General features: G+C 35.9%; 1 protein-coding gene across 1 annotated transcript in view; it reads left to right on the top strand.

Moving 5' to 3' along the window:
- The window catches only part of RYR2 (ryanodine receptor 2), a 430134-nt gene that overhangs the window by 398983 nt on the left and 4172 nt on the right, over positions 1–26979 (top strand). The window contains exons 93-104 of the mRNA XM_086745890.1: positions 664–811; positions 2387–2473; positions 3546–3764; positions 5970–6100; positions 6740–6782; positions 9439–9572; positions 16558–16618; positions 17564–17710; positions 19616–19750; positions 22383–22539; positions 24397–24461; positions 25761–25861. Coding sequence (XP_086602016.1) covers positions 664–811; positions 2387–2473; positions 3546–3764; positions 5970–6100; positions 6740–6782; positions 9439–9572; positions 16558–16618; positions 17564–17710; positions 19616–19750; positions 22383–22539; positions 24397–24461; positions 25761–25861 — 1428 coding nt within the window. The remainder of the gene's footprint in view (positions 1–663; positions 812–2386; positions 2474–3545; positions 3765–5969; positions 6101–6739; positions 6783–9438; positions 9573–16557; positions 16619–17563; positions 17711–19615; positions 19751–22382; positions 22540–24396; positions 24462–25760; positions 25862–26979) is intronic.

Raw genomic sequence — 26979 nt, 5'->3', positions numbered from 1 at the left:
ATTTACAGTTCCTTAGATCATGTGTTTGGAGAAAGCGGCCCGCTAAGTATGACTTTCTGTACTCAGGCAGCATGGTGATAATCACACATCAAATACTGTCAAACTTTCCTATTCCTGTCTCCTCCTGGAGTGGGTACTTATGAATTCCTCAGGTGGGCGGAAATGCAGAATTTAAAATTTTAGGTTTGGCTTGTAAATGCAAGAAGAATCATAGTTTTCTACAACCTGTGCAGGAACCAGGTAGTTCAAGTGCCTGAGGTTGCAGAGGAGACTTAGACATATAGGCACTCATACAGACATACAGCTGTCAGCTTAACGACATTTGTCAGTGCAAGTATTAGGTACACAATTATGAAGCAAACCCTCAGGTAATAAGGTTGGCAGGTCCTTGATTACCTGCCTCTAGTAGTTAGCATCCTCACTTCAGGGTGTCAAACAAGTAAGTTTAACTCAATATAGACTTACCCAGACTGTCACCCTTGCAAGCACTTTGGGTTGAAGAGGGGTATGTCCCCTTGTTATTCATGTGTGTGAACTGCATGAGTCATGACTACTTGAGCCTCATGAAAAGGTATAATGGCCTTTTTTAGGGTGTGGTTTTATTTTTTTGTTTAGCAATTTTTTTAACTTGACATATTATTTTTGCTTAATTTGTGTTCTAAGAGGAGAAGATGGAGAAAAAGAAGAAAAAGCCAAGGAAGACAAAGGGAAACAGAAATTAAGACAAATTCATATTCACAGATATGGAGAACCAGAAGTTCAGGAATCAGCTTTCTGGAAGAAAATCATTGCGTATCAACAGAAGCTTCTTGTAAGCTGCTCTCTAGACTGTTTAACTGTTGGCAGAGATGTGTACCACCATATTATTCTACCAATGTATAGACAAATTTGCATATGATTAACCTCATTTTTCTATTCACCATCATCCATAAAAAGGACATAAAGGCAAAGATCTAACTGGAATGTTAGAGAAAAGAAACACAAGTAACTTAGTAGTCAAGATATTAATTCTTAGGAAGACAATTATTGTCCAAAATCCAGACCTTCAGAGATGCTTGTCCATCACTGGAAAACAGTTATGCATTTTTATGTGAATAAAATATCCTGAATTTTCACAGCAGCCTATGAGCCTGTAGGATTTCTCTTTTCCTGAGAGACAATTCGGGGAAATGACAAGCTCTCCTATAAAAATAATTTATTAAAATAAAATGCTTAGCATAAAAGTAAAGAAAAGATGTTACAGGTTTGTTGTGTTTGGTGGTTTTTTTTTTTCTCTTTTTTTTTTTGTGAAATAGCAAGCTCTTATTTGAGAAATTGCTCAAAACCTTTGGAAAATGAGACTAATTAAAATAATATAACTGAACCTGAAAGTGACTCAGTAAAGTAGGATATCCCTGAGTTTGCTGTAGAATTATTTAAAATCCATTATTTTATTAGCTGGGAGATTCCACCCATATTCTCTGAGGCTAGTGTGAAATGCAAAGCAAAAATAAATACACTTTTGCTATATATCTAGTAGAAATAATTGTTATGGACAGCCTACTTCTAACATGAGTTACATAGCAAAACTATAAAACTGCAGTCACAATCTTAATAAGGAAGTAGATGTTTAAGCTTTGCTTTTCAATTCAGATTAATTTTTTTTTTAGGCTAATAATGTAGCAGTCATGCAAATATCATTTCATTTTTCTTCTAATAGTCTCATTTAATAATTCCCTAATAGTCATCTTTGGTTAGGGCTGGAAAATGGAGGAATTCCCATGTAAGAGTTAAAGCATTAAAAATGTGTGCTAGAATGGTTTGTGAATTGTCAGGAAGGGAAAAGATACATTTCTGCTGTCCTTTTGATAGGATAATGTGAAGAGAAGCTTTCTACTCATGGTTCTTACGTCACAGATGAACTTTTTGCTAATTTGGTAAAAACGCAATTCATTTTGGAACAGAAAAAGATTTTAAATAAACTTATATGCAGAAATTGTTGTTTCTTGGTAAAAGTAATAATTTGCCACATGTAAGACTATTGAGGTACAGGGAAGATAGAAATTTCTGTATTACTATTACATTACTGTTACGTTGTGATGTCTCTATGTTGTCTCTAAGTGTATTGAGAGGATAATGAAGAAGATGTAAGAGGCACTTAGAAATCCTTCATCTCTTACAGCATGAAGTCAAACAAAAGGTCCTTTATCCAGTATTGCGTATATGGAGTAGGAGAATTTGTACGATACATCACTCAAAATGTGTGATTTTTTCTTTCTTTTTTATAATTCTATTTAAAAGCTCAATAGGGGAAACAAACCAAAAAAAAAAACCCATGCAGCAGCCTAATCATGATTGTGGTATCAGTATTAGGCAAAGTGTATTTATGGTCTGTTTCTATTTTCAGAATTATTTTGCACGAAACTTCTACAACATGAGGATGTTGGCATTGTTTGTTGCTTTTGCCATCAACTTCATCCTGCTTTTCTATAAGGTAAACTTGTCAAAATATTACTTTTTAAGTTGTATACTGAAAAACATTCAGGTTTTGTAGGCAGCATACTATGGTAAAACTGCCTAGCCTAACAGATTAAATAGCTGCTTCATACTGCCACTTCAGAAATCTAACACGCTGAGAGCTGAAGCGTTTTTGTGAAGTAGACAAGTAGACATAAGGGTGAAATTTTTTACAATGAGGGTGGTGGAACACTGGAACAGGTTGTCCAGAGAGGTGGTGGATGCCCCATTCATAGAAACATTCAAGGCCAGGTTGCATGGGGCTCTGAGCAACCTGATCTAGTTGGAGATGTCTCTGTCCCTTGCAGGGGGAGCTAGACTAGCTGACCTTTGAAGGTCCCTTCCAACCCTAACCCATGGTTCTAAGTAATACTATACTTCCTGTACACAAATAGCTATTTACAAAGTCCTGTGCTGTGACAGAGGCAACAGGCTGAAGGGCATACCTGTCCCTCAGATTCTCCATTTCACAGTACAGTCACTCAGCCAAGCCCAACCTTCACTGACAACTTAAACTAATACATCTCAGCTGAGATGTTTTCTTGTGCCCTTACGCTTCCCTGAGAGGGTGTGTACAGGAAGGAGAAGTAACATAATCTTAAGCTGCCTAAAGTATCACTGATGTCAACACTTCTAGTGTTGTTAATACAATTCTTGAGTCTTCAGACTCTAATCAGTTTCTGGCAGAGCCCTGTTGATAAAGACTACACATGGGAATGTCAGGAGTTGTCCGGGTTTCTTCTGAGGGGGCTATCTTCTGAGGGGGATCTTTCTTGAATTAGAGGTAATAAACTTCACCGTGGCCCAAATTTGCTACCATGGACAGAGGAAAAAAAAAGAGTGTGTGCACACTATCACAGGTTGGTGTAACAAGACAAAAGGATCTCTGTGGACATTTTTATGCCAAAAAAAAAAAAAACAAAAAAACTTCCTCACAATTATATTGTTCTTGGTATCATTGCTTTCAGTTATACTACTTAGCTTCTAGTAGTGTAAAGCTCTTATCAAAGGAATACAGCTGCAGTATTAAGATACAGTGATTTAAACAGGTCTCCACCTCTGCTGTGACAGAAGAAAAGGAAGTTCCTGTGGTATCTGCTGATGAAAGTATGAAGTTGAACAGCCTGGAAAGTGACAACCAGAGGGTCATTGCAGTGTATTATGTCCTGGAAGAAAGCAGTGGCTATATGGAGCCCACACTGCGGATTTTGGCCATCTTACACACAGTCATCTCATTCTTCTGCATCATAGGGTATTACTGTTTGAAAGTAAGAAAAACTATACATTGTTTTTTTCTTCTAGCTCTCAACTTTTTTTTATCCATTGAGTGGTGTAAATTGGAACAAAAAGTCATAACAGCTTTGCTTAAGCAGGTTGAGGGACCAAGTAAAGAAACACTATTCTGTTAGTGTAACCTACACAGGATTATGTATTAGGTGTTGTGTGAATTCAGGAAGTTACAGTTCTGATTTGTTGGGTTAACACTGGACCACAGGATCAGCTTTGGCACTGTTACCATGTCAGCCAGACAAATGCAACAGTGACCTGTATCAGAAGCTGCTTGTGACTGTCAAAGACAAGCTGTGAACACATGTGGCCAAAGGAAGCTAGATGACAGTGTCTGCATTACTAGGCTGTCAGCTGGATCATTTGAAAAGCGTGGAGCACTTTGGAGTACCACTACTGCATGTTGTGACTGTAAACAATGCCTACTTTTTCATACGTACTCTGGTGGTAGTATTTTGGCAGGAACTTAAGCATCTTTTAAAGGAATATCTTGCAGAAGATCTCTGTCTGGGATGTAAGAAATAAAGATGCCACCTTTATTGGCAAAATCCTGCTTCTGGTTTAGAGAGACCAAATGCCACTTTCTCAATTTTTACACTATTCCCAAGGCAAAAACTATAGGTTGAAGTGCAAGACAGTACTAAATTAAATCGACCTTTGCTATGATCCAGTATGGCTGCTCGTTTGTCCTTACAATTATAATATCTTTATTTAGGTTTTTTATAGTCCTTGATATTTTTCTTTTCCTCTTTTAATGGATAATACATCTTCTGTGCTAAAAAGGCACAGTCTGCATTTGTAGTTGAGGCAAGTGGTCATCATGCTACTACATTAAGTGGTTGATTTTCATCTCTGCTCTGCAGGTCAATAGATACTAAAACACATTTTCCTGTTTCATTGGTTGGAATGCAGCATGAAAGCTTAGATTTATGGCTTTTGAAATATCCTCTTCTCCCAACTCAGCTTTTTTTTTTCCCCCACTATGACTTTTTATGCTACTTACTCATACTGTGCTTTTTTTTTTAAACTGTATTTATTCTCTGACTGGAAAGGAAAGACATTATCATCATTATTTGCTATAATGAATTGCCTTCTTTCCAATTCTGAAACCCTGAAGAACAGTAGAAAGACCAAATATAATTACAGTCTCTGTCTTTGGAGATATACTGCTTTCAGAACTAAAAATCTTCATAACTGGATGTCTGTGTATGACATGTTTGCTTATGGAGATTACTCTCCATGAAGTCCACTAATTTTTTCTCAGTTAGCTGTCTGACAATAAGATTGGAAATATTGTTATTGTATCTAATGCAATCACCATGTTCCTTGTGTAGTCTAATATTCAGTATTACTATTTTAGCATACTCAATGTCCAGTCTTCACTAGTAATACAGTCAAGGGGGATAATGCAGGTGGGTGAATTTTGGGGACCTGTGAAATAATTCTAGGGAAAAGTAGGATTTATTTTATGTTGATAACAGATTTCTAAGAAAAATCCACTCCACTGGGACCACTAGTTACGTCTGCTTTCTCAGAATGTGCTTGTGAATGCCATTCAGCTGATGAGAGAGAGTTGTATGTAAAGCCTGGTCCTTACTGCTCAGGTACCTGAGCTGCTGGCAAAGAACTACAGAGCACACATTAAGTATATGGAAGGTGAATGTGATTTAAGGGTTTTTATTTTTAGTGCTTACAGTCTTTCTTTGCTTTCTCCTGTGAAACCACTTTGCTTCCCATTGTGAAACATCAAGAATTCTTTAACAAATGAAAGCAACCTCTAACACCTCTGGTTATCAAAATGCAGTCAAAAAGAGTGATCTCAAATTAATATTTTGGGATGAGAGTTTCTAAGCATTTAAAAACTATTTTTATTTTAGCTCTCTTTCACTTCACTAGCTCTAATAGCTCCATATCACTGAAGTACTATTTTTATTTGAAGGACCACTTTTCAGGGTTTTTGGCCATCTTTTTGCAACCGTGAGATACACTGTAGTTATATAATTCTGAATTACCTGGTCCTTGTGCAGCTATGCCTTTGCAGTCTTTTGGGCAATTGTCATGTCTTTAATTTTTTTTTTTGTTCAGTTTTCATACTTATTTTTTTGTTGTAACAATCAACTTTCCTTAAAAATCTGCAGACATGTCAGTGTGTTTTACATAACTCCTGATATTTTTTTCAACTACAGGTTCCACTGGTTATTTTTAAGAGAGAAAAGGAAGTGGCAAGGAAATTGGAATTTGATGGACTGTATATAACTGAACAGCCATCAGAAGACGATATTAAGGGACAGTGGGATAGACTTGTAATCAACACACAGTGAGTTTTTACCTACTCTGTCTCTTTATAGCTTTGCAAGTAATTGTTCTTCAATCTCCACAATTATATAGTTGGTCATCCAGCTTGTCTGAAGTAAACAATTGTGAAGAATGTCTTTCTAGCAAGGATATACAAAATATTTCAGGCACCTGTTGTGCTGATGTTTACTATTACTTTTTAATCTTATTCATTCACAGGTTTTTGCTTTAAAAATATTTCTGTTCCATAAAAGAAAAAAAAAATGCCATTAATTTATTTTGGCAAGCACAGTGATGATTACTGTCAGTCTGAGTGTGAGCTGTGCTTTCCATCCTTTTACTATCTCTTGAAGGCTGTCCTTTAGGAACATATTTAAAGTCCCAACTCTCTGCCTGATGGCAGAGATCAGTTGTGTGATCCAACTGCTTTAGAAGCCTATCTGCAGGCATCGGCTCTGCAACTCTTTCCAAGCCACATTAACGTGGTAGGCTGAATGCCATTTGGCAACTTTCATTCCAGTCACTTCACAAATGACTAGCTGGCAATAGCAACAACAAAGACCCTCTTAGAAAAAAAAATTGGTATGTAATTTTTACGATGTCTTAGTAACATTTTCTCATGATTGTCTAAAACGTCATCTTGTTTGTCTGTGTTTTTCAGGTCTTTTCCAAATAACTATTGGGATAAATTTGTGAAAAGAAAGGTAAGGCTTATTTTTAAAAATATATATGAGGTTAAAATAAAGTTTTAATGCATGTTTGGTTTTGTGTTTGAAGAAACATGGACGACGCTTCTCTGTTTCAGTGTAGATTCCATATTTACCATTTTAAAATACACAGAATTCTCTACTTGCTTCATGCTTACTAGTACTTTTGTGTGGTTTGGGTAGTTATTGTTTCAAACTTTTTCTACATACAACTTGTTGTATAAAACAGTAATTCAAATACATTAATGAAATTCTGTGGAGAATTTCTGTGTACATTTGTATGTATATTGCAACATGTGTAAATTGTTTTTTCTCTGTGTATTTATGTATTCATATACATGCATGCAGAATAGAGAGTCCCTCACCCAGGAGAGGATTAGAAAGGGATTTAATAACAAGAAAGGACAGATTGAGATGTTCAGGCACAAGGCATAGTCAGATAACTGTACTGACCCACAAACTATATACACACATCTGGCCCTTTTTGTCCCTTACCACTCTATTTTCCCACACTTGTTCCTCTCCAAATCACCTAAATCCATCCCTTTTCCCATCTTTACTTTCTCCCCATAACATGCAATAATGAGTTCTGGGCAATCCCATAATATATCCCACATCCCTTGGCAGTAACCCTCTTAGTCTGAAAGGTGATCCGGAGAGCTACACCCAATGGCTCATCTTGATGGATTTCACAGCTGGACCACTGGGGTTGAGGCTCTCCTGAGACAGCCCTGGGAGATATCAGGCAGGCTGTCCATTGGTTGGGAGAATATACTTTGGGCTCCTGCATGCCATTGTGCCCCTGTGCTCCTCTGGGCATGAGGAGATGGGCCTTTAATGGGCTGACAGCTCCTGTGATGGACCTAGGATTAGCTGGGCAGGGTATTCTTTGACTGTCCTCCAACCATTGTCTCTCTGCTCCTTTGTGGGTATGCAGATGAGCTTTACCACATAATCTAACAATGTCTCTCTCAAAAATAGTCCTGCATAAACAGATACTGTTGTTCGTTTCTTACAAACATTATGTCAAATGATTACTCATCTTACTCTTAGAAAATAAATGTTATGTATGTACCATAGCTTACAACAAGAATAATCTTCCTAGTGCATTTCGTCGTAATTGAAAAAGAGGGTGTTTATGTTGTTGAGTCAGATTTACCCCTTCTTCACACCATTTGATGCCAGTCCTGAATCACACTTCTAGTAACAAGTCTTTTTTTAATAGTAGTAGCTCTTCTGCTTCATAACAGTTTTAGGTCAACCTGTCTAAAAATGCTTTGAGTTGTGTATTCATTTTGCTGTTAAAAGTTGGTTTTGTTTTGTTTTTTTTTCATATTTGGAGTTGTTACATACATATTTCTATCTGTCTATCTAAGCAAAGAGGAGGGAGTAACTTGCACAGTGTACTCAAGAAAAAATAAAATGCTACATTGCTTCTGTCAATGTAGTAGGTCAAGGAAGGTTCTTATTAAAAGGAAAGGAGCAGGGTTTTAAATTGTGTGGAAGGTTTGGTACTTCATCTTTGACTGAGGAAGTGCTCTGCATAGATTTACGTGCCTTCAAATACAGTATTTTACAAAGAATATTTTTTATATATGTTTATATTTATATATAAATATACTTAAATCTCCAGTCTTGTGAATGATCCATAGGCATGAGACAAAGAAAGCTTGTCTCTAAAAATCTGCAAAAATATCAGTAAGGATTTAAAGCATTGCTTATTAGAAAGCTACTAAAATACCACCTCACCTGCAGAAGTCATTCAGTTATGATCTTGTTATCCAAAATTTTGTATTTCTTTGAGTATTCTTTTGAAAATGAGAAGAGACACATAATATTTAGGAAGGAGCTGTGTGTTCAGTGAGAATGAGAGCAGGTAAATGTTCATTTTCAGAAAAGTTTCTTATGAAACATGTTCAATTTTGTAAGAAGGAGATGGAGAATAGTTTGAATTAATTGAAAATTATTTTTATCTGTAACTCTATTCAAGATCTTTACATTCCTACATATTCTATGTGTATTATAGTTTCATTGCATTATTAACTAATAAAAATATTATAATAAAATTATACAATGGAGCTAGTTAGTAAATGAGGACTTTTTAACAACTATTTCAATGTGAAATACTTCCTTTTAAAAGAAGGAAAAAAAAATACACATCCAGAATTCACAATCAAGACATTCATGTTATTTTAAAAAAAAATTTAAACAGAATAAATACTTATGTTTCTTTTTATTATTAAAATAAATGACTCATAAGGGCCAAATAATATCTTTGAAAAGTCTTATTTTAATTAGAGCTTTTCACGTAGCTAGGATGTTCAAAACATGTCTTTCCTGTGAGAGCTCCCAGTGTATTTTATTTTTGTCAGTGATGATATTGATTTAGTTATTCTCCTCCCACTGGGTTACTTTTCCTGTTTTCGTTAAATGAGTAGGAACGTCTTATCTTTGACACTCACCTCTTGCCTCTATTGAATTAATTGCAATTGAGCAGAAAAAAAAAGAGAAATATTACTGACTGACATGGTAGACAAATGGAAACAAAAAGCTGAAAAAGATTGTGTATGTTAAGCCTCTTGTCTTCAGAAACCAGGCTAAAAACCAACTAGTCTACTGAACTGATTCTTTTGAATATTCCTCCTAACTTTAGGTCATGGATAAATATGGTGAGTTCTATGGCCGTGACAGGATCAGTGAGTTACTAGGAATGGACAAAGCCGCTCTCGATTTTAGTGATGCTCGAGAAAAGAAGAAACCAAAGAAGGATAGTTCCTTATCTGCTGTGTAAGCATTTGCTTCTGGTTTGTTTGTGTGGTGGTTGTTTGGGTTTTTTTTGTTTGTTTGGGATTTTTTTGTTTGTGGTTTTTTTGTTTGTTTTGTTTTGTTTGTTTTGGGATTTTTTTGTAAGTTAAAATCAAGCATTCAAGGTTTGTCATTCAGCTTTGAATTTTCTTGTTGCTCTTTTATGTATAGCTATATAAGATAAATCAATTCTTAAGTTGCATGATACAGTGACTTTATTTCATTATAGACAACATATGCAGGACTCCACTGTTTTTTATGTATGAAGATTTAGTTTAGTGCACAGCTGCTTGAATGCATCACCTTCCCACTGTTTTGATAGTGCTATTACAACTGGTCTGGAAACTCCTTTTCACCATTCTCTCAGTTCAGCTCATGGGCAAAATTGGCACTGTGTATTCTGATTATAAAGAAAGGATGTAATAAATTTACATGATAGTGACCAGTAAAACCTAGGAAGTTGATGATTAGTCTTCACATCTTTTTATAGTTTGTTTTCCCTAAACTGTATTTGCCTGTCATCTGAGGGACAGCACTAAAAAAAAGCTCCTAGGCATTCAGAGTAATTGCATTAATTTTCCTTCTTAGAGAAAGGACATTCTTGGTTTTTGTAAAGCACTGTAAAAATCTTTTTTTTTCTAGGTTATTAAAAAAGATATTAAAATAGAATATATTTTAACAGATGGACTTTTAATGCTACAGAGATTCTAATGTAAGGGTTTATTGATAGCTTTCTTTAAAAGCAACATTTTAGCAATGGGTTTGCAAGTATTATGTGAGCTAGACAGTGGACTACTAGTAGATTAGAACTGCATTGAAGCAAGGGCTGATTTTGTAAAGATGGATCTTTTAATATCCATCTTTTGTAAAGATGGATAAATAAACATCAAGTCCATCAAAAACAAATCAATCAATCGGGTGTAGTGTTAAGGCCCAAGTACTCTGTGCCATTGCAATACTAAATAAAATTTAATATTGTGGCAGAAGTACTTTCCAGAATAATTTCTTACCTGCTGTTTTGCTACTGGATTATAGTAGGACCTATGCTTGAGTTTAGGAAAAAAAAAAAACCCAAACAACAAACTTTGATTATTCGTAGAAAAAGAAACTGCTTTCCCCTTCCAACTCTAACTATTCTGTGATTCTATGATTCCCTGTGTGCTCATGATGCATATTTGGGAAGAAATTTGAAATAATATTTCTGTGAATACTCCTGAAAAAAACAGACCAGAATGAAGCTGTTGGAGAAGGCTGCTGAAATATTTAATTTCAGAATCAGACCTGAAGGATGCCAGTTCTTTGGTACATCTCTAACATCTGCTCCATGTTATATACATTTGGAAAAAAAAAAAATTACAGCCTCATCCATCTTTAATGTTCTCCCTGGAGAAATCATTCCATACTTATAACAGATTAATATACTATGGGAAAATAAACAACTATGACAGAAATTTACAAAACCATTCACATAAAATTAATATGCTTCAGGAAGGTACATGTATCCACTTTTTACTAGTTTCAAAAATGAACACTAATGAAGCTACTAAAACTTAGGCATATTCCAGATTTAACATTTGAAATATTTACAGTGCAATGGAGAGGGAGGTTGGAGTTGAAGCCTTACTACTCCAGTTTTGGGCAAAGAAATGGAGAGTGGTATGACCTGGTGCAGATCCCTGCTGTAGTGCCTCTGCTTCTGCACGTGCCAGCAGGAAGTGGCCCAGACTGAGGCCAGACCAGATACCTACGCCTGTCTCAATACAGAAGGAAAATGCAGCATGAAGCATTTCCATTCCCAATATAAATGAACCAGATTTTCCTTCTCTCCCTTTGACCCCTTGCTCATACTGTTTCCTCCCCTTTCCTGTGGGCAAATAACTGGGATTCCCTTCCATCTGCCTTTCGGCAAGGGACTCAGAGCACTCTACTTGCAAGTGACTATGCTCCTTCAGAAATTCCTGCCTGTCCCACTGATATACTGCATTAAAAAATGCTCAGTATACTGTTACATTTTAACACTGGAAGAACCATTCAGCTTATGGATGCAGTCTTCAGTATTTTTTAAGTATGTATATTTAAATTTATAAATACGTATTTAAATATTTTAATAATTACTTAAATATATTGCAGTATTATTTAAATGCAACCAATTAGGGAGGATGGTGCAGTTGGAGCTTTACTGTAGACTAGATGGTAAAGATAGTAAAAAATTTGCACACTGCAATTGAGACAGTGCACTGTTTTTCCACTGAATACATTTCCCTTCTTGGGTGGATGGTTGAGAGAATAGTATGAAAGACACAAAGATGAAAATAATTTCAGAGATGTCATAGTGAGAATTACCTCTACGTCCCTTTATCTTCCTAACTACTGTTCTTGGTTGTGTGGTCATTAGTCTAGTAAAGAGTCAATAGAAGAGGCAATTTGAGGCTCAAGTACCTGCAGCAATCAGTGACATAAGGCTAACGTGGGGGAAAATAAGCAGGGCTTCTGTTGACTCCTCACGTAATAGAAGTATTCTTCCCCTTTCAAGAAGAAAAAAATGTAAATTATTTTCTTCTGGAAGATGTGAGGTTTCCATAGTTTGATGAGAAAATAAACCATATAATAAATGTGAAGTGTGCAAAGAGTGAGTGCAGTTGTTCTCATAATGTGAAAGAGGTTAAAAGGTCTTATTCTTCCTTGTCACAAGGAACAGTAACCTTGGTTTTCAAAAGATTCTGGAGCAGGTAACCGCCTTGTTAGTAATGTAGGATCTTGGAGAACTATATTGTCTCTGATAAAGTCTCTGATAAACTAGTAGACTTTTCCCTCAATTGACAGCCTGTCTCTTGCCTGTAAAAAGTGAGCTATTTTGTTTGAGGTAGTTTCTACAGCTGAAGTCCTAAGATTTGTACCTGACAGGATGTAACCACAGGATTTACAAACCTGTGGATGTACCTACTTATCCAAATGAAAGTGTATATCTACAAGTGAGTAGTGGCTTCAACCTTCATAGTTGTGAGGCATGTGTAATTACCATTGAGGTATAATGTCCAAATTCCCAGCCTATTCCATTCAGAGAAATGATGGATATGTGGGAGACTGAACTTCAAACCTTTCCACTTATAAATGCTAATGTAAGATACTTCCTTCTTTGATTATTTTTTTTGGGAACCTTAAGCCTAGTGGATCCTTGCAGAGGCTTTGGGTAGGATACCTTAGAGTAGCACTTTATTCCATGTGCTGTATCTCCAAGGCAGACACATAAAGACACCAAGTAACTCATTCTTTTGTTTTGGTTCAATGCTTTCTTTTTGTAATGGTCAACTGGCACCTTTCTCTATAATGTACGATGTGCTGATGCTGTTCTGTGCCTAGCACAAACGGAGCACTGTTTTGACAGTGCAATAAAAACAGTTGACCAATTCATAAATAATGAATGTTTCTAATCTGTTGGGATACTTTCTATTGTACAAATAGTAACATTAATAGAAGATCTTCCTAAACATCTACATTAAAACTTATTAATTAGTAAGAATGATCATATTTTCCTTAATGATTTTTCTTACAGCTTTAGAAAGATGAGTCGTCTTTCTGAACTGTTTTGTGTGTTAGGTTAGCCTCCTGAAACAATCTGAAAGAACCTTTAACAGAAAATTCAGTGTCTGCTAAGAAAGTTAATGTGAAGAGGTAACTAATTAAAACTGATTCTTCCTACTTTTAGTTTGTCTGTCATTTTGGAAAAGGTGAAAGGCTGCTGCAAGGCTATTTTTAAGTTTGAAATTAAAGTAGTGATAGTTGTTCCTCATCTGGAAATGCCGTGTAGCTGCTCTAACAGCTTTGGTGTACAAACATTAAAATGATTCAGACTGAAAAGTTCAGAATTTTCTGATTCCAGTTAACATTAGTCTCATTTGATTGCCTGAGGATTTGTTTTTAAAGGGAAGAAATAATAACTTTTTAAAACCTACTGTGTTATATTTGGAAGAGCTGAATGCAGTAGGCCTTAAGATAGAAGCTGTAAAATGTCTGAGTGGTGTTGAAGGTGATGAAATACTAGTGCAGGTTGCAGCCAAATGTAATACAGCCTATTTCTCGCAAGTTTTCTATTTTTATTCACATTGTGCATTCTCACACTGTGCTATCGTTCACAGTTGCTAAACTGAGCTACTACAACTACCATACTACAGTCTTTACAGAGCATTAATGATATAACTGTGCTCTTTTACCTGCTCTGAGCTAAATGTATAGTCCTGTGGAAGTTCAGGGGAGGCAGAAAAGTATAACTCACTGTGAATAAAGGGAAAAGAAAAAATTACCCTAAATGACTCCTATCATCTAAACGTTTTCTGCATAGAAGTAAAATGTATAATGAAAGATCTGCCATGTGTAAATTTGAGAGCAAGGATCAAATCTTTCATAAATCAGAAAACTTTTACTACATTTCTTCTGCTTTTCCCTTTTTCTTCAAGTACTCTAATACACTTCAGAAGGAGAAATGAATTCATAATTAAACTAGGCTGTAGACTATTTGGACTAGAGGTCTTGATCTACGTTTAATTTAATGCTATTTTTCAATTATAGTAGCTTCACTTACATCTATGTCATGTTTATACTATTATACAGGAGATTTAACTTGAGTCTTTTGCCTTCTAGTTTTATGTGTAAAAATAGTGTTAGTTTTTGGTTGTATTAAAGAGTAAGTACTTTTTCATAAAATACAAGTAGGAATTCGGTATTTTTATGGCAAAATATTCTTTGGGAGTGTGTCGTAGTTCAGCCCCAATCGGGACCAGAATACGCAGTCTCTCTCTCACTCCTCCCACCCTCCGAGAGAATAGGGGGAGATAATATAAGAAAAAACAGCTCGAGGTTTGAGATAAGGACAGGGAAAAAATCCTTAAAGTTGCTATTACAGGCAAAACAGACTCGACTTGGAGAAAGCTATTCATTTATTACTACAAACAGCAGGATAATGAGACAGAGAACAAGATAACCTCCCACTTCCCAGGCTTAACATTATCTCTACTTCCTTCCCCCCCCAGGCAGCACAGGAGGGAAGAGGGAATGGGGGTTGTGGTCAGTTCATCACGCATTGTTTTATGCCGCTACTTCATAGTCAGGGGAAGAACTCTTCACATTCCTCCCCTGCTCCATTGTGGGGTCCCACCCCTACGCCACAGTCCTTCCTGAAACTGCCATGAGGCCTGCGCCTCCCCCTCTGCACCTCTGCACCCCGCTCAGCTTCTTCACATCTTCTTTTTTTTTTTTTTTTTTTTTTCTTCTGTTTTCCCCTTCTTAAATACGTTATCACAGAGGTGTTATCACTGAACATTCTGCTACCAATCGGCTCGGCCTTGGCCAGCAGTGGGTCTGCCCTAGGCCCGGCCGAGTCCACTGAACAAAGGGGAGCAACTTCTAGCAGTTTCCTACAGAAGCTGCCACCTTAGGCCCCCCCTCACTGAACAAAACCACAACAGAGTGTAATATTCAAACAAAGCTATTACTTTTATGTGGTTAGTGGCCCTCTCTCTACAGGTAAGAACTTCAGAAATCAGACCTTGACAGGCCAGAGTTTAATTCTTAGTATTCCATCTAATGCCTCGGGTAATTCTGTGTAAACATCTGACATAGAAGTACTGTGTGCTTTCATATCTGTCAGCTGTATGACATCTGGCAGCATTATTTCTACTTGTTTAGTCATTGTCAGTAGCTCTTCTCTTTCAGGAACACTCAGTTCACATTTTAAGGATAAAAGTGGCACAGATTATATTTTTCATGCTATTATTTATATTTGTTCCTGAATTGTGATCCAGGTTTAGAATTTTTTTTTGTGTCAATATGATACAGATGACCCAAACCTTCACAAAAAGTCAAAAAATAGAGAGGACAAGATACAGTTACAGGCAAAAGTGTTACACATCTTGCTTGATAAGTTTGTTATATCGCTTCTCTATAGAGAAAAAAAAAAACTTCAAGTAAATTAATGGGTTTCAATCTGGTGCAAAAAAAAATGTAGCCTAAAGTTGAGACATTTGTTTGTGTTGTTAGAGTAACAGGTTAATTAATACCTAAAGATTATTATTAAAAGGTATTAATACCTAAAGGTATTAATTAAAGAAATACAAGGGAAGAAGTTGGGCAGAATAGTTTACATCATCAGTCTGTACAGCATAGAAGTTTGGTGAAGAGAGGAGAGCAGTAGAAGAGGCTAACTGGCTAATAAAGCAGAACAACAAAAACTGTGGAAGAAACTGGAAGCTCAAATCTCAGTTCAGCACTCCAGATGTGGCCTCACCAGTGCTGAGTTAGAGGGAAAGGATCACCTCCCTCAATCTGCTGGCAACGCTCCTCCTCAGGGACCCCAGGGTACCTTTAGCCTTCTTTGCAGTGAGAGTGCATTGCTGGCTGATGCTCAACTTGCAGTCCACCAAGAACTCCAGGTCCTTTTCTGCAAAAGTTTTTCATGTACATGTCTCTTCCATTCAAATTTGTTCCTGATACCAGTGGGAAAAGCACAGGACACAAGCTCTGAGATTCATTTCACCTCACGTTGTCTTTAATATCACCCAAGGTATGCTATCATAACTAATAGTAAAGAATTGGAATTTTGGGGTGCAAATTATCTGACCTTTTTTTGACAGCTACTTTAGACTTAGATGGGTTGCATTTGAAAAAAAAAATCTCTTTTTCTCCGTGGATTATAAAGACAATTCTTTTCACTTCAGTGTAGACAGATGATTACATTGTAGACATTGATCAGCATTAGGTCTGATTAGGTCTTTCTTTTTTTTTTTATTTAGACAAGTCCATTCTAGGGTGGAAGTGTGAATTAGAACAAGGTTCTAATGTATTTCAGCTTTTGGAGAAATAGATCAGCTGTTGTGTCCTGTGTTTGTGTGACAATACACTTCCTGCAGATTGTGTTGAATATTTTCCCATTGTGTTTTGATATAAGATAGAATTATTTTTTTTTTTTTTACAGGCTCAATTCCATTGATGTTAAGTATCAGATGTGGAAATTAGGAGTCGTTTTCACTGATAATGTAAGTTTATTGGTATATATATATATATATATATATATATGCATATATGCACCTTCTGAAGAGCGATATATACTTGTTAACTCTGAGTGCTTCAAAGGGAGGTATGAAATACTCTGAATTGCATTTAATTTACTACATAGATGAAGAAAATCTTGGAAGCTTAAAAAGACATTGCTGAAATCTTTTCCCAGTTACACAGGTATTTGTCTATTGAATCTCAGTCAATTCCCACCCTGCTTCTGATATGCTTATTTCAGGAGCAATAAGTGAGCTGTGCTGTAAGATTAGAAAACTGACTATATAAATTTTAATTGCCATTTATCATATTGTTCATAGCCTTTATGTACACTTGAATATTCCTGGAGCACAATCAGATTAGTATAGTTAATGTATGTGGAATTACTAAAATTTGTGTCACTAAGTAGGACGTGACGCAGAATGTAACTGATGATTGTAATAACTTGAAAAAAATGAGTCTTTAAGAACAAACAAACAGAAAGGAATGATAAACAAGACTGTTAAAATTGTTAAAATATCTTGCAGTTTAAGAAGTCACTTATCGTGTTTATTGACTCCTATGATCATGGCTTGCCTAACTCAGCTTATTTTACTGGTGGAAAAATGGTTGAGGAACTATCAATTTTGAAACTAGGACTGCTGGAGAATGAAAGTGTAATCGAACTTCAGTCAGGAAGAGTGGAACAATCTCCAGATCTATAGACAGCATGATCTGTAAAGAGTTTCTTCAGGATTAGGTTATTCCTAAGGGAGGGACTGTAATTTCTCTTCTATGCACTTGTCTTTAACGACAATAAAAATTAAATGGTAGAGGAAAAGATGAAATTAACATTTGTAGTAATAGTTAGTAAACTACTTAAAGTTTACTTAAATTTAAATATAATAGCCATCAGTTTTATTTTGTGATGTACTTGTTTTTTCTGTTAGTCTTTCCTTTACCTAGCTTGGTACATGACCATGTCAGTCCTCGGCCATTACAACAATTTTTTCTTTGCTGCTCATCTCCTTGACATTGCAATGGGATTCAAGACATTACGAACTATCCTGTCATCAGTGACCCACAATGGCAAACAGGTATCAACTACATCTCTTTTCAGCTTTTTTTACTTAAGGAGGGCACAGAAAAGATCACTTCATGATTTAATTCAGCTGCTCTGCAGATTGACAACAGAATTATTCTTTCATCATGAAGTTCAGAATTTGGGTCAGTGAGAAAATTAGCCAATGGGATTTATAAGCATAAAAAAACCAGGGCTGGGATGTATGGCAGTCCCCAGCTGTTATGACCAACTGTGTTATAAAGTTGGTGTTCAAAATTTTTTCAAGATTTATCTAAAGAAAGGTCCGGTTGAGACCCAGTTACTCTTTCTGTTAGAGGACTGTTTTAGAAACTCAACTCTTCGATAATAAGAAATCTTTTCTTAAAGAAGTTAAAAAATCTGAAGCTGCATTTCTGATTTAAGTAAAGAAAATAACTAAGACTTTTAATCTATTGAGATCTGTTGTAGGAATGGCATTTCATGTAACCTGAGACTTAGTGTTCCTCGAGTCTGATGGCCTTCCTAGTTCAAAGGAGCTTTGTAAACAGTTTTTGATGATAGAAAAAGCCATCCTTGCTTTGTTTAGAACATCTTCCAGCAAGGCAGCTAATAAACTTCTTATTCAAGTGGGCTGGGAATGGTAACATAAACATCTTCTGTATACTTACGTGCTGTTGTAGTAAGATGGGACTTCAGTTTTGAGTTTATACAATGCAGGTGCTTTAGGAGTATCGTAGCCAGTGCCATTTTGAAATTTATTGGTAGCATGTTATTTCTCAGTGTTTTTTTTTTTTTTCCTCTTTCTGTTTAAGGAAGTTTGATACTAAAGAGACGTAAAATCATTAGCAAGAATTTTTTATAAATGCAAAGTGTGATTGATAATCTTTCTTTTGCCAATTTAATTCTACCTTCAAATGCACTATCCTTGTCAATATTTTTTTATGAAGTAATACACATTTAAATGGACACAGTTTATATTCCAAAATAGCTAGTGAGGCACATAACATGTAGAAGACTCTTAAGTATGAACTCACCAGGACAAACCGTTATTTGTTTTAATTTATGTGGCAAGCTTACATTGAAATTGTGTAACAAAAATTATGTCTTGAAAAGTTGCAGAAATCAATGTCCTGCATCCTTTGCCCTTAAAATAACAGCATTTCTTACATTCTTAATTCTGTTTTCTTAAAAGAACAAAAAGGCAAAAAAATCAATCTGCAGCTGAAAACAGTGAAGTATTCTACCTTTTAAGAATAGTCCTGAAGTTTTAGCAAATTATCTATGAAATAAGGGGGCATTGTTTACGATAAGGAACTTTTTAGGTCTGGCAGCTATGCAAATAAAATATCAATTTGAAGGATATTGCAGTTCACTTCCAGCAGCTTTCCCTAAGACTTGAGGCAAAATTTTAATGATGAGGTTGAGCAGTGGGGTATTTGTTGCTGCTTCTCTGAGGTAGGTATTAAAATATTAGGAACAGTTTGTTTTATATGTGATTTCATAGATGTAAACAAAATTATTTCAGTATTAAATTAGTAGAAATACCATAATGCAATTATATAGTAGGTCATATTAAATAGTAGTACTATTACTGATAGGTAGTGAACTTTCTGATATTTTTGTCTGTGTGGTTTTTATATGATTCTAATGGATTGTGTATGTATCCTCAAGATTTTGCAAGGTTTGTTTTTGTAATTGTGTTTCTGAAGCATAGTTTTTCTTGAAAATAACAGGTGAAATACACAAACTTTGCATGAAAGTATGCAGATATATTATGAAATATTACAAAGATATACAAAGAGATAGAGAGAAAGTAAATAAAGTTTTTCTTCTGCTAGTACATATAGATTCTTTTTACTTTCATTCTCTTTTTGCAAATAAAATTGTATAGCATAATTCCATGGTGGTGTTATATCTTTTCTATAATTTTGTCTTCCAGCTTGTCCTAACAGTGGGATTACTGGCAGTAGTAGTATACTTGTACACAGTAGTGGCATTCAATTTTTTCCGCAAGTTCTACAACAAGAGTGAAGATGGTGATATGCCAGACATGAAATGTGATGATATGCTAACAGTAAGTCTTATTTTACTTTCTGAATTTTTTTCTTAAACTCTTATTTTTTTTTGTCCTAACTTTCTTGTAATTCCTATTCATACAGTCATATCTTTAGCCACCAACAGGAAAGACTATAGTTGAAGGCAAAGGAACAGATATAATGAACATCCCTAATAACTAGATACACCCTGTGTGTGTGTTAAACAAACATATCTATAAATCAATAGAAGAAATGTGATGGTATTCTTTGCTATAGTTTCTCAAAAAAATGAAAAACAACTACAAGCTGTCTAGCTGAGCTGAGTCAAAGGGCAGTACTTCTGAAGCTTGAGGTTCTACAGGCCATTGAGGAGGAGGGTCTGTTATAGGCAAGGGCTTTTATAAGTAATTTAGGTACCGAAATGCTTGTTTAAGCTTGGAAATCCATCAGTTTCCCTTAGCATGTATTGCCATCATTATCTTCAATCGGCAGTTCTGTTATTTAACTCTCCTGTGCTCAGAACCACTGAAAATCATTTTGCACTTAAATCATGAAGAATTTCTAAGATGCGTTGCCATTAATATCCTTCTAAAAGCAATCATCTGCAATAAAGTTGAATATATTTCAGCATATTATTCAATATGAATCACTTTCAGGAAACTGACACCATTTAAAAGCCCAATAATTGGATAAACTGTGGAAGCAGGCTAGCGTGTCTATATTTTTGTCCAATTTGGGACATTCAGTACAAGAAAGACATAGATAAACTGAAGCAAAAATCAGTGGGAGACCACTAAATGGTCAGGTGCTGGAGCACTTGCCCTAGGAGGAGAGGCTGAGGGAACTGGACTTATTTGGCCTGGAGAAGAGAGCTTCAGGGTGGGTGGGAGTGTAAGAGCAGCTGCTAAGTGCCTGCAGAGAGGTTAGGGGGAAGACAAATCCAGACTCTTCACAGTAGTGCATGGCAGGAGACCATAGACATAAAGTGGAAAGATGTGTTCTGACTGAGGAGAGCCAAGCAGTGGATGAGATTGCTCAGAGGGGATGTGCAGTCTCCATCCTTAGGAGATTGTAATGACCTGACTGAATAAAGCCTAGAGCAACTCTGAGCATATAATGGACCCTGCTTGGAGCAGGATTTGGACCAGAGATCTCATGAAGTCCCTTCTGATGTGACCTGCTCTTTAATTCTCTGAAAATACACTTACAAAAAAGCTATAATATTGTACAGGAATTAGTTAAAATGTGATATGTGATATGATATACATATTATGTATATACATATACATGTGATATGATATAAAATCAGGGTTGTCTTTTGTAAAAGCAGTAAGACTTGCAATGTGATGTTAAGAAAAGAAAAAGAGAATACAGAGAAGAATAAATGTTTATTTTTAGAAATAGAAAAAAAAACTTTTAAAACTTTATATAACTAACACTGCATTCATTCATTAAGTTAATGAATAAATTTCAATGGTGAAATAAAAACGACCTCAAAATATTTAAATTTTTCAGCCATTGGTCACTCAGAATTGTATGTTACTATGTCAATTTTTTACGTAAGAGATTTTGGGATTCAGTGTAGCATAGAAATAAATGAATGGGTTTTTTAGAATCATAGAAGGGTTAGAGTTGGAAGGGACCTTTAAAGGTCATCTAGTCCAACCCCCCTGCAAGGAACAGGGACATCTCCAACTAGATCAGATAGCTCAGAGCCCTGTCCAACCTGGCCTTGAATGTTTCCAGGGATGGGGCATCCACCACCTCTCTGGACAACCTGTTTCAGAGTTCCGCCACCCTCAGTGTTAAACACTTCTTCCTTATATCCAGTCTGAATCTGCCTGCTTCTATTTTAAAGCCATTACACCTTGTCCTGTCGCACCAGGCCCTGCTAAAGAGTTTCTCCCTCCTGGTAAAGAGTTTCTCCCAAAAACATTTTTGTTTGTATGGTTAGGTTTTAGGAATTAGTTATTGTCATTGTCATCACTACTTTTTCATAGGGAGTGAGAACCCTGGACCTGTAGTTTGCAAAACTTCTTAAAGAAAAAGAACCAGCTCCAGACCTCTGGGAGAAAAAATCATAATTTTCTATTAAATTACAGCATAATAAACTGGAAATTTTGCATTGTTAGCATCCCACATAACTACAGAGAGACCTATTATACCACTTTTCAGATCATAGTTTCACGGTGTTAGTCTCAGAGTTTTTCCATCATTAGCCTGTTCTCTGCACAAACACTCTCAAAGGTTTTTTGTTTTGTTTCATTTTTTAATTTTTGTTTGAAACACTAAAGATGGGCAAAGTCATTCACTTTTCAGCTAGGAAAATGGAAAAGGAGATGGCTGTGGTGGTAATGGAATTTCCTATTTGCACATTACTGAAATGATTGTACATGAATCATGGTGCTGCTGGGCTTAAGGCGGTTGAACCTTTGATCTTTTTGAACTGCTGCATAATGACAGAACATGAAATACTGCAGCTTTAGCTGCACAGCAGCATTTCACCTCCCTCAGAAACATACACAACCTCAAAGGGGAGAAAAATATAACTTCGCATTTTGTAGTTGCTGGACCATAGACCAGTTCTGCCAATTACTGAATTTGCGACAATGGGTATTTTTACTTTTAGCTGCAGAAAAACTTTGTATCTCTTTGTTTTGTGTTTTCTAGTGCTACATGTTTCATATGTATGTTGGAGTACGTGCAGGTGGAGGCATCGGTGACGAAATAGAGGATCCAGCAGGAGATGAATACGAAATCTATCGGATTATCTTTGACATCACTTTCTTCTTCTTTGTGATTGTCATCCTGCTTGCAATTATTCAAGGTATATGTTTGTAACCCATGGTGAGACTGAAAGCGTTATTTATCAGTACAGAGGTCTTAGTGCTATAGTAATCATCACACCTAAGATTCAACCAGGACACCAGGAAAGCACAGATTTATATAGTAAATCACACCCAACTGGCTTTTGTCCATACACTGTTCTTCCTAGTCTCTGTGAAAATCTACAGACTAACGGGATCAGTGGAAACAAAAAAAGCTCTTTGCTGTGAGAATACTGGTGTCACTATGGTTTCTGTCCTCTCATTGCCCTTTCTAAAAGCTTCCTGTGAATAATCGTCAAAAGAAGTGATTAGAAAGTAATTACAAGTCTTGTGGCGTACCTTAAAATTACTTTCCAGTTTAATTCACCCTTTATGAGCTTATGTGGACAAAATCAGTAGTGGGTGCTGTCAGTATTCCCCCTGCCAGAATCTAATGTTCTTGACTATCTGGCAAATCTTCAGATTGGTGGTAGTGTTTTGGAAATTGGAACATAGTTTTAAGAGATTTAATGTTTTCTTGCATAAAATCTTCTGTTTGGTGTGATGCCTGCTTACTTGAACAATGTTAAAAAAGAAAGGTGCTTGGTATAAAGCAGCTTTAGTATATCCTTGGTTAGTGACAATCAAGTTAGCATCTGAATTAGAGTGAAACTATTTGACTGATAGTGTGGCTCCATGTTGTCATCAGGATAGCAGATACTGAATTTTGGGATTAATGATGTTTAATGTTATTACCAAAAGTACTTACAAGCTTCATCTGTTTACATATTATACCTTCAAAATATTGTCAAGAATACCCAGAAGATCATCTTCTATTAAAGTTTGCACAAATTAACAGAAGTATATTCTTGATTTTTGAAGAATGTGTAATGATTTTTGCGAGGTCCAGTTGCTGTTATAAATAGTGATACCTTATTGCTTTCTGTCAGCTAATAGTTAACTGACTTAGAATGATTTTGACAGCAGTGAGAATGCTTTCTCGGTTTCTACAAGGAAGTTTAGAAGATATCTCTGAGCTCATGGTAAATTGTTTATAACTCTTACTCAAGCAACGATTTTTTTTAAAGGACTTTGGGAGGGGGCAAAATTTTTTATAGCCTGAAGTGGGCTATTATCTCATACTGTTTATTTTGTCGTTTTATGAGTGGCTGAAGAGTAGGGGCCTTCACTGTCAAACTTTGAGTATAATTCTTATCTGATATTCACCACTTTTACAGCACAGTGGTGTTAATAATGATTGTGGAGTTAGTCTTTATTTGTCTCGGTGTAAGTGAAAGGAGAATCATAAAGATTCTGAGCCATAGAGCCTGTGGTGCTTTTTCTTCTTCTTTCTGGATCTTGCTGAAATGACCTCTTACTTCTGTAGAGCTCTGACAGTCAAACCTCATACTACATGACATATACAATGAAAGAGAATGCACTGAGCTCTGGGCCTCTCTGCATCTGCCACGTAATAAATGCCTCAACTCTGTTAAACACAGAGTAGAATTCTCTCTATAGTAAAGCCTCCATCACTGTAAAACCACGTGTCTTCATATATTGAGTCGAAATTAGAGCCCTGTGAATAAAACAGACAAGAAGTCTGTTTGTCCCATTTTATAATTCCAAATGGTACTGCCAGTCATGTTACTGGTAGCCATTTTCTTTGACTTGCTTATTTTTCTTCACGTGTTAAGTAGGTTTTGTGGTCTTTGGAATGTATATTGGCTTCTATTGTTTCTGCATAAGATTTTTGTTTAATAAACAAAATCAAAACAATAACATTTTTGTTTGTCAGAGTTATCCCTGGATTTCCAAATATTTTTTGTCACAGTTCTGTTCTTGAACATTAACTATCATTTTAACTTAAACCCTAGGTTTAATTATTGATGCTTTTGGTGAGTTAAGAGATCAACAAGAGCAAGTTAAGGAAGATATGGAGGTAAGAACATCCAGTTGCTGAACCATACTTTGTTTTCAGATTTTGTGAATATTTGTTTTCTGTCACAATATGATCTAGCTAGTGGATAGTTTTTTAAATTAAGAGGAACATGCAGTTCTGTACATGGTCCAGTATCATGCGATGTCCTACATGATATTCTACTCTCATATCTCAATTCATTTTATCTAAATAATAACAGATTTTTTTTAAATTGTCTTTTTTGTATCTATTAAAATTTAAGAACTTACATAAGTAGTTCTCTTAGAACTCAATAAAATTCTTTTTAGACAATTCTATGAAGAGAAAACTCTGCTAGTGTCCAGGTTCTGAATAGCGTTTACCAGTCTGCTGCCTCCTGTGAAAGAGGTATGCTATGCTTTGACAGGTGCTGGCTGCTACCTTACATTTTGCATGGGACATAAAGTCAGGTTGTCTAAACTGATACTCTGCTCTAACCATATTTTGGATTTGTTTTCCAATTCCTAGTATGGATTTTTTTTTAATACCTCCAGATCAAGTGTGGCCAGTTTTTTTGCTGTCAGTGATAAGTTAACAAAAATTCAGACAAAAAGCTTAACAACTTATTTTCTCATAACTTTTTAAAGTTTAGATTAATCCCAGTATCTTAATTTTTTGTAAACAACAAACATCTTTTTACATTGCTGTATATTATAATGAATTACATGTCTGTGGCTAATTTAAGTCTTTGGAATCTTCAAACTAGAAGTTTCTGACATGGAGTGTTAACACTGTCATGTTACAATTCATCTCAGATGTAATTTTCTTTGGTTAATCTATGTATGAAAGTATCCTGTACTTGGTGGTTTTCTATTCTGTCATTTAAGTATGACTATAAGAACTCAGAAAAGTGTTGCAAACCTACTGTGTTTTGTAGTCTAAACTTTGAGCATATTCAATTTCAGCTGGATGAGCACAATAGGCACTGAGGTAAATATTGCCGTATGTTACAGTGAGTGCTGCTTACAGTGTTAAAGGAAAAAAGAGGTCAGCTTTGACTATTGTATGCCATTCTTTCTCCTGATCCCTGCTCACTTACAGCTGGCAAAGATTTTTTTTGTTTGTTTGTTTTTTCAAACAGTTAGAAGCTGTTCTGATGGCAGTTAAATTTCTACTCAGGTGTTTTGGCTGAGGTATTCACTCCCAGTCATTAAAAGAAAAGCCTTTTTGTTCAGCACAACATTGCCATTTTCAAGAAAATTGTTACGTTTTTATTGGCCTTTTCTCAAAAGGGGGCAGGGTTTTATATAGTGTTGAAGTGCTCTGTATTCTTTCTTTTAGACGAAGTGCTTTATCTGTGGAATAGGAAATGACTACTTTGATACAGTGCCCCATGGCTTTGAAACACACACGTTGCAAGAGCACAACTTGGCCAATTATTTGTGAGTACAGCAAAAATGAACTCCTTGGTAACTCATGACCCTCGCAGCCTCTGCAAGTACCTAATTAAGCTGTATTGCATAAGTAAGAGTCAGTACTGTTTGGCTTTGATGTGCACTCATGCTGTCTGAATATATAGTTCTGTGACAATGGAGCAAGGAATGAACAAACTTCATTACCTTGTTTCCAGCTTGGTAGTGACACACCAAGTTTGTGCCAGCTAGGAGATGGAAACTGGGAACTTAGTATGTGGCTGTGGAGGTGCTGTAAAATTGAATGTGTTGTCTAAGGTACAGAGAAACAGTATGACCTGGCCTGGAGACTGATGGAGAGAGTGCACAAGCAAAGGAGAAGGGCAAAAGAGGGAAGACTTAAACTGGATAATATATTTCGAGTGGATTACTGGGGCTGACTGAGAGAACCCGGGACAAAGAGAGGTAGAAGAACTGGAACGAGGAGCTAGAGAGGGGAGCGTCCAGACCAAGGGCATCAGGTCCACCATTGGAAAATCCAAGCAGAGCATCAGTGACCACTAAACTCTACCTTTTTAAATCTGGAAATAAAACAATTTATCAAGTCCACAATCACTGTATCATACTGTTCCTCTCCTGTCAATACATATGAAAATGCAATGCCAAAGTGTATTGTATACTAATGCTGTTTATATGAAGCAATGGATGGATTGTGATTTTGTGTCTATAAAATAGCACTATATGTGCACAAAATAATGAGACCGTAAAGACAAACATAACTGTAAAGAACTTCCAGCTGAAAAACAGGTTGTGCAAACAAAAGATATTAAAAGCACTATCACGTGGGATTTTGTTTCTGCTTACAAAGTACTATACAAATAACATGCTATAGCATACTTACTCTAATTGCATTATCCTAAAGAAATGGATTTTGGTATTTTTGTGCATGGTCATATTTTATATTTTTGCATATGTTTGGAGAGAATGTGTATTATGAGTGAAATTTTGAAATCACCACCTAGTGTCTGTCAGATATCTCAAAACTCCAAGACTAACATATTTTAAAAATTAAAAGCTCTTTACTTATTTTGATATTTAGTTACATACACTAGTAAAATCTCCCCAAACTATAATTTCAGTAAGAGAAA

Source organism: Chlamydotis macqueenii, chromosome 3 (assembly GCF_036417535.1).
Source record: "Chlamydotis macqueenii isolate bChlMac1 chromosome 3, bChlMac1.mat, whole genome shotgun sequence".
Taxonomy (NCBI): domain Eukaryota; kingdom Metazoa; phylum Chordata; class Aves; order Otidiformes; family Otididae; genus Chlamydotis; species Chlamydotis macqueenii.
Note: the sequence above shows the minus strand (reverse complement) of the source record. Positions and strands in the feature narration are given on the sequence as shown.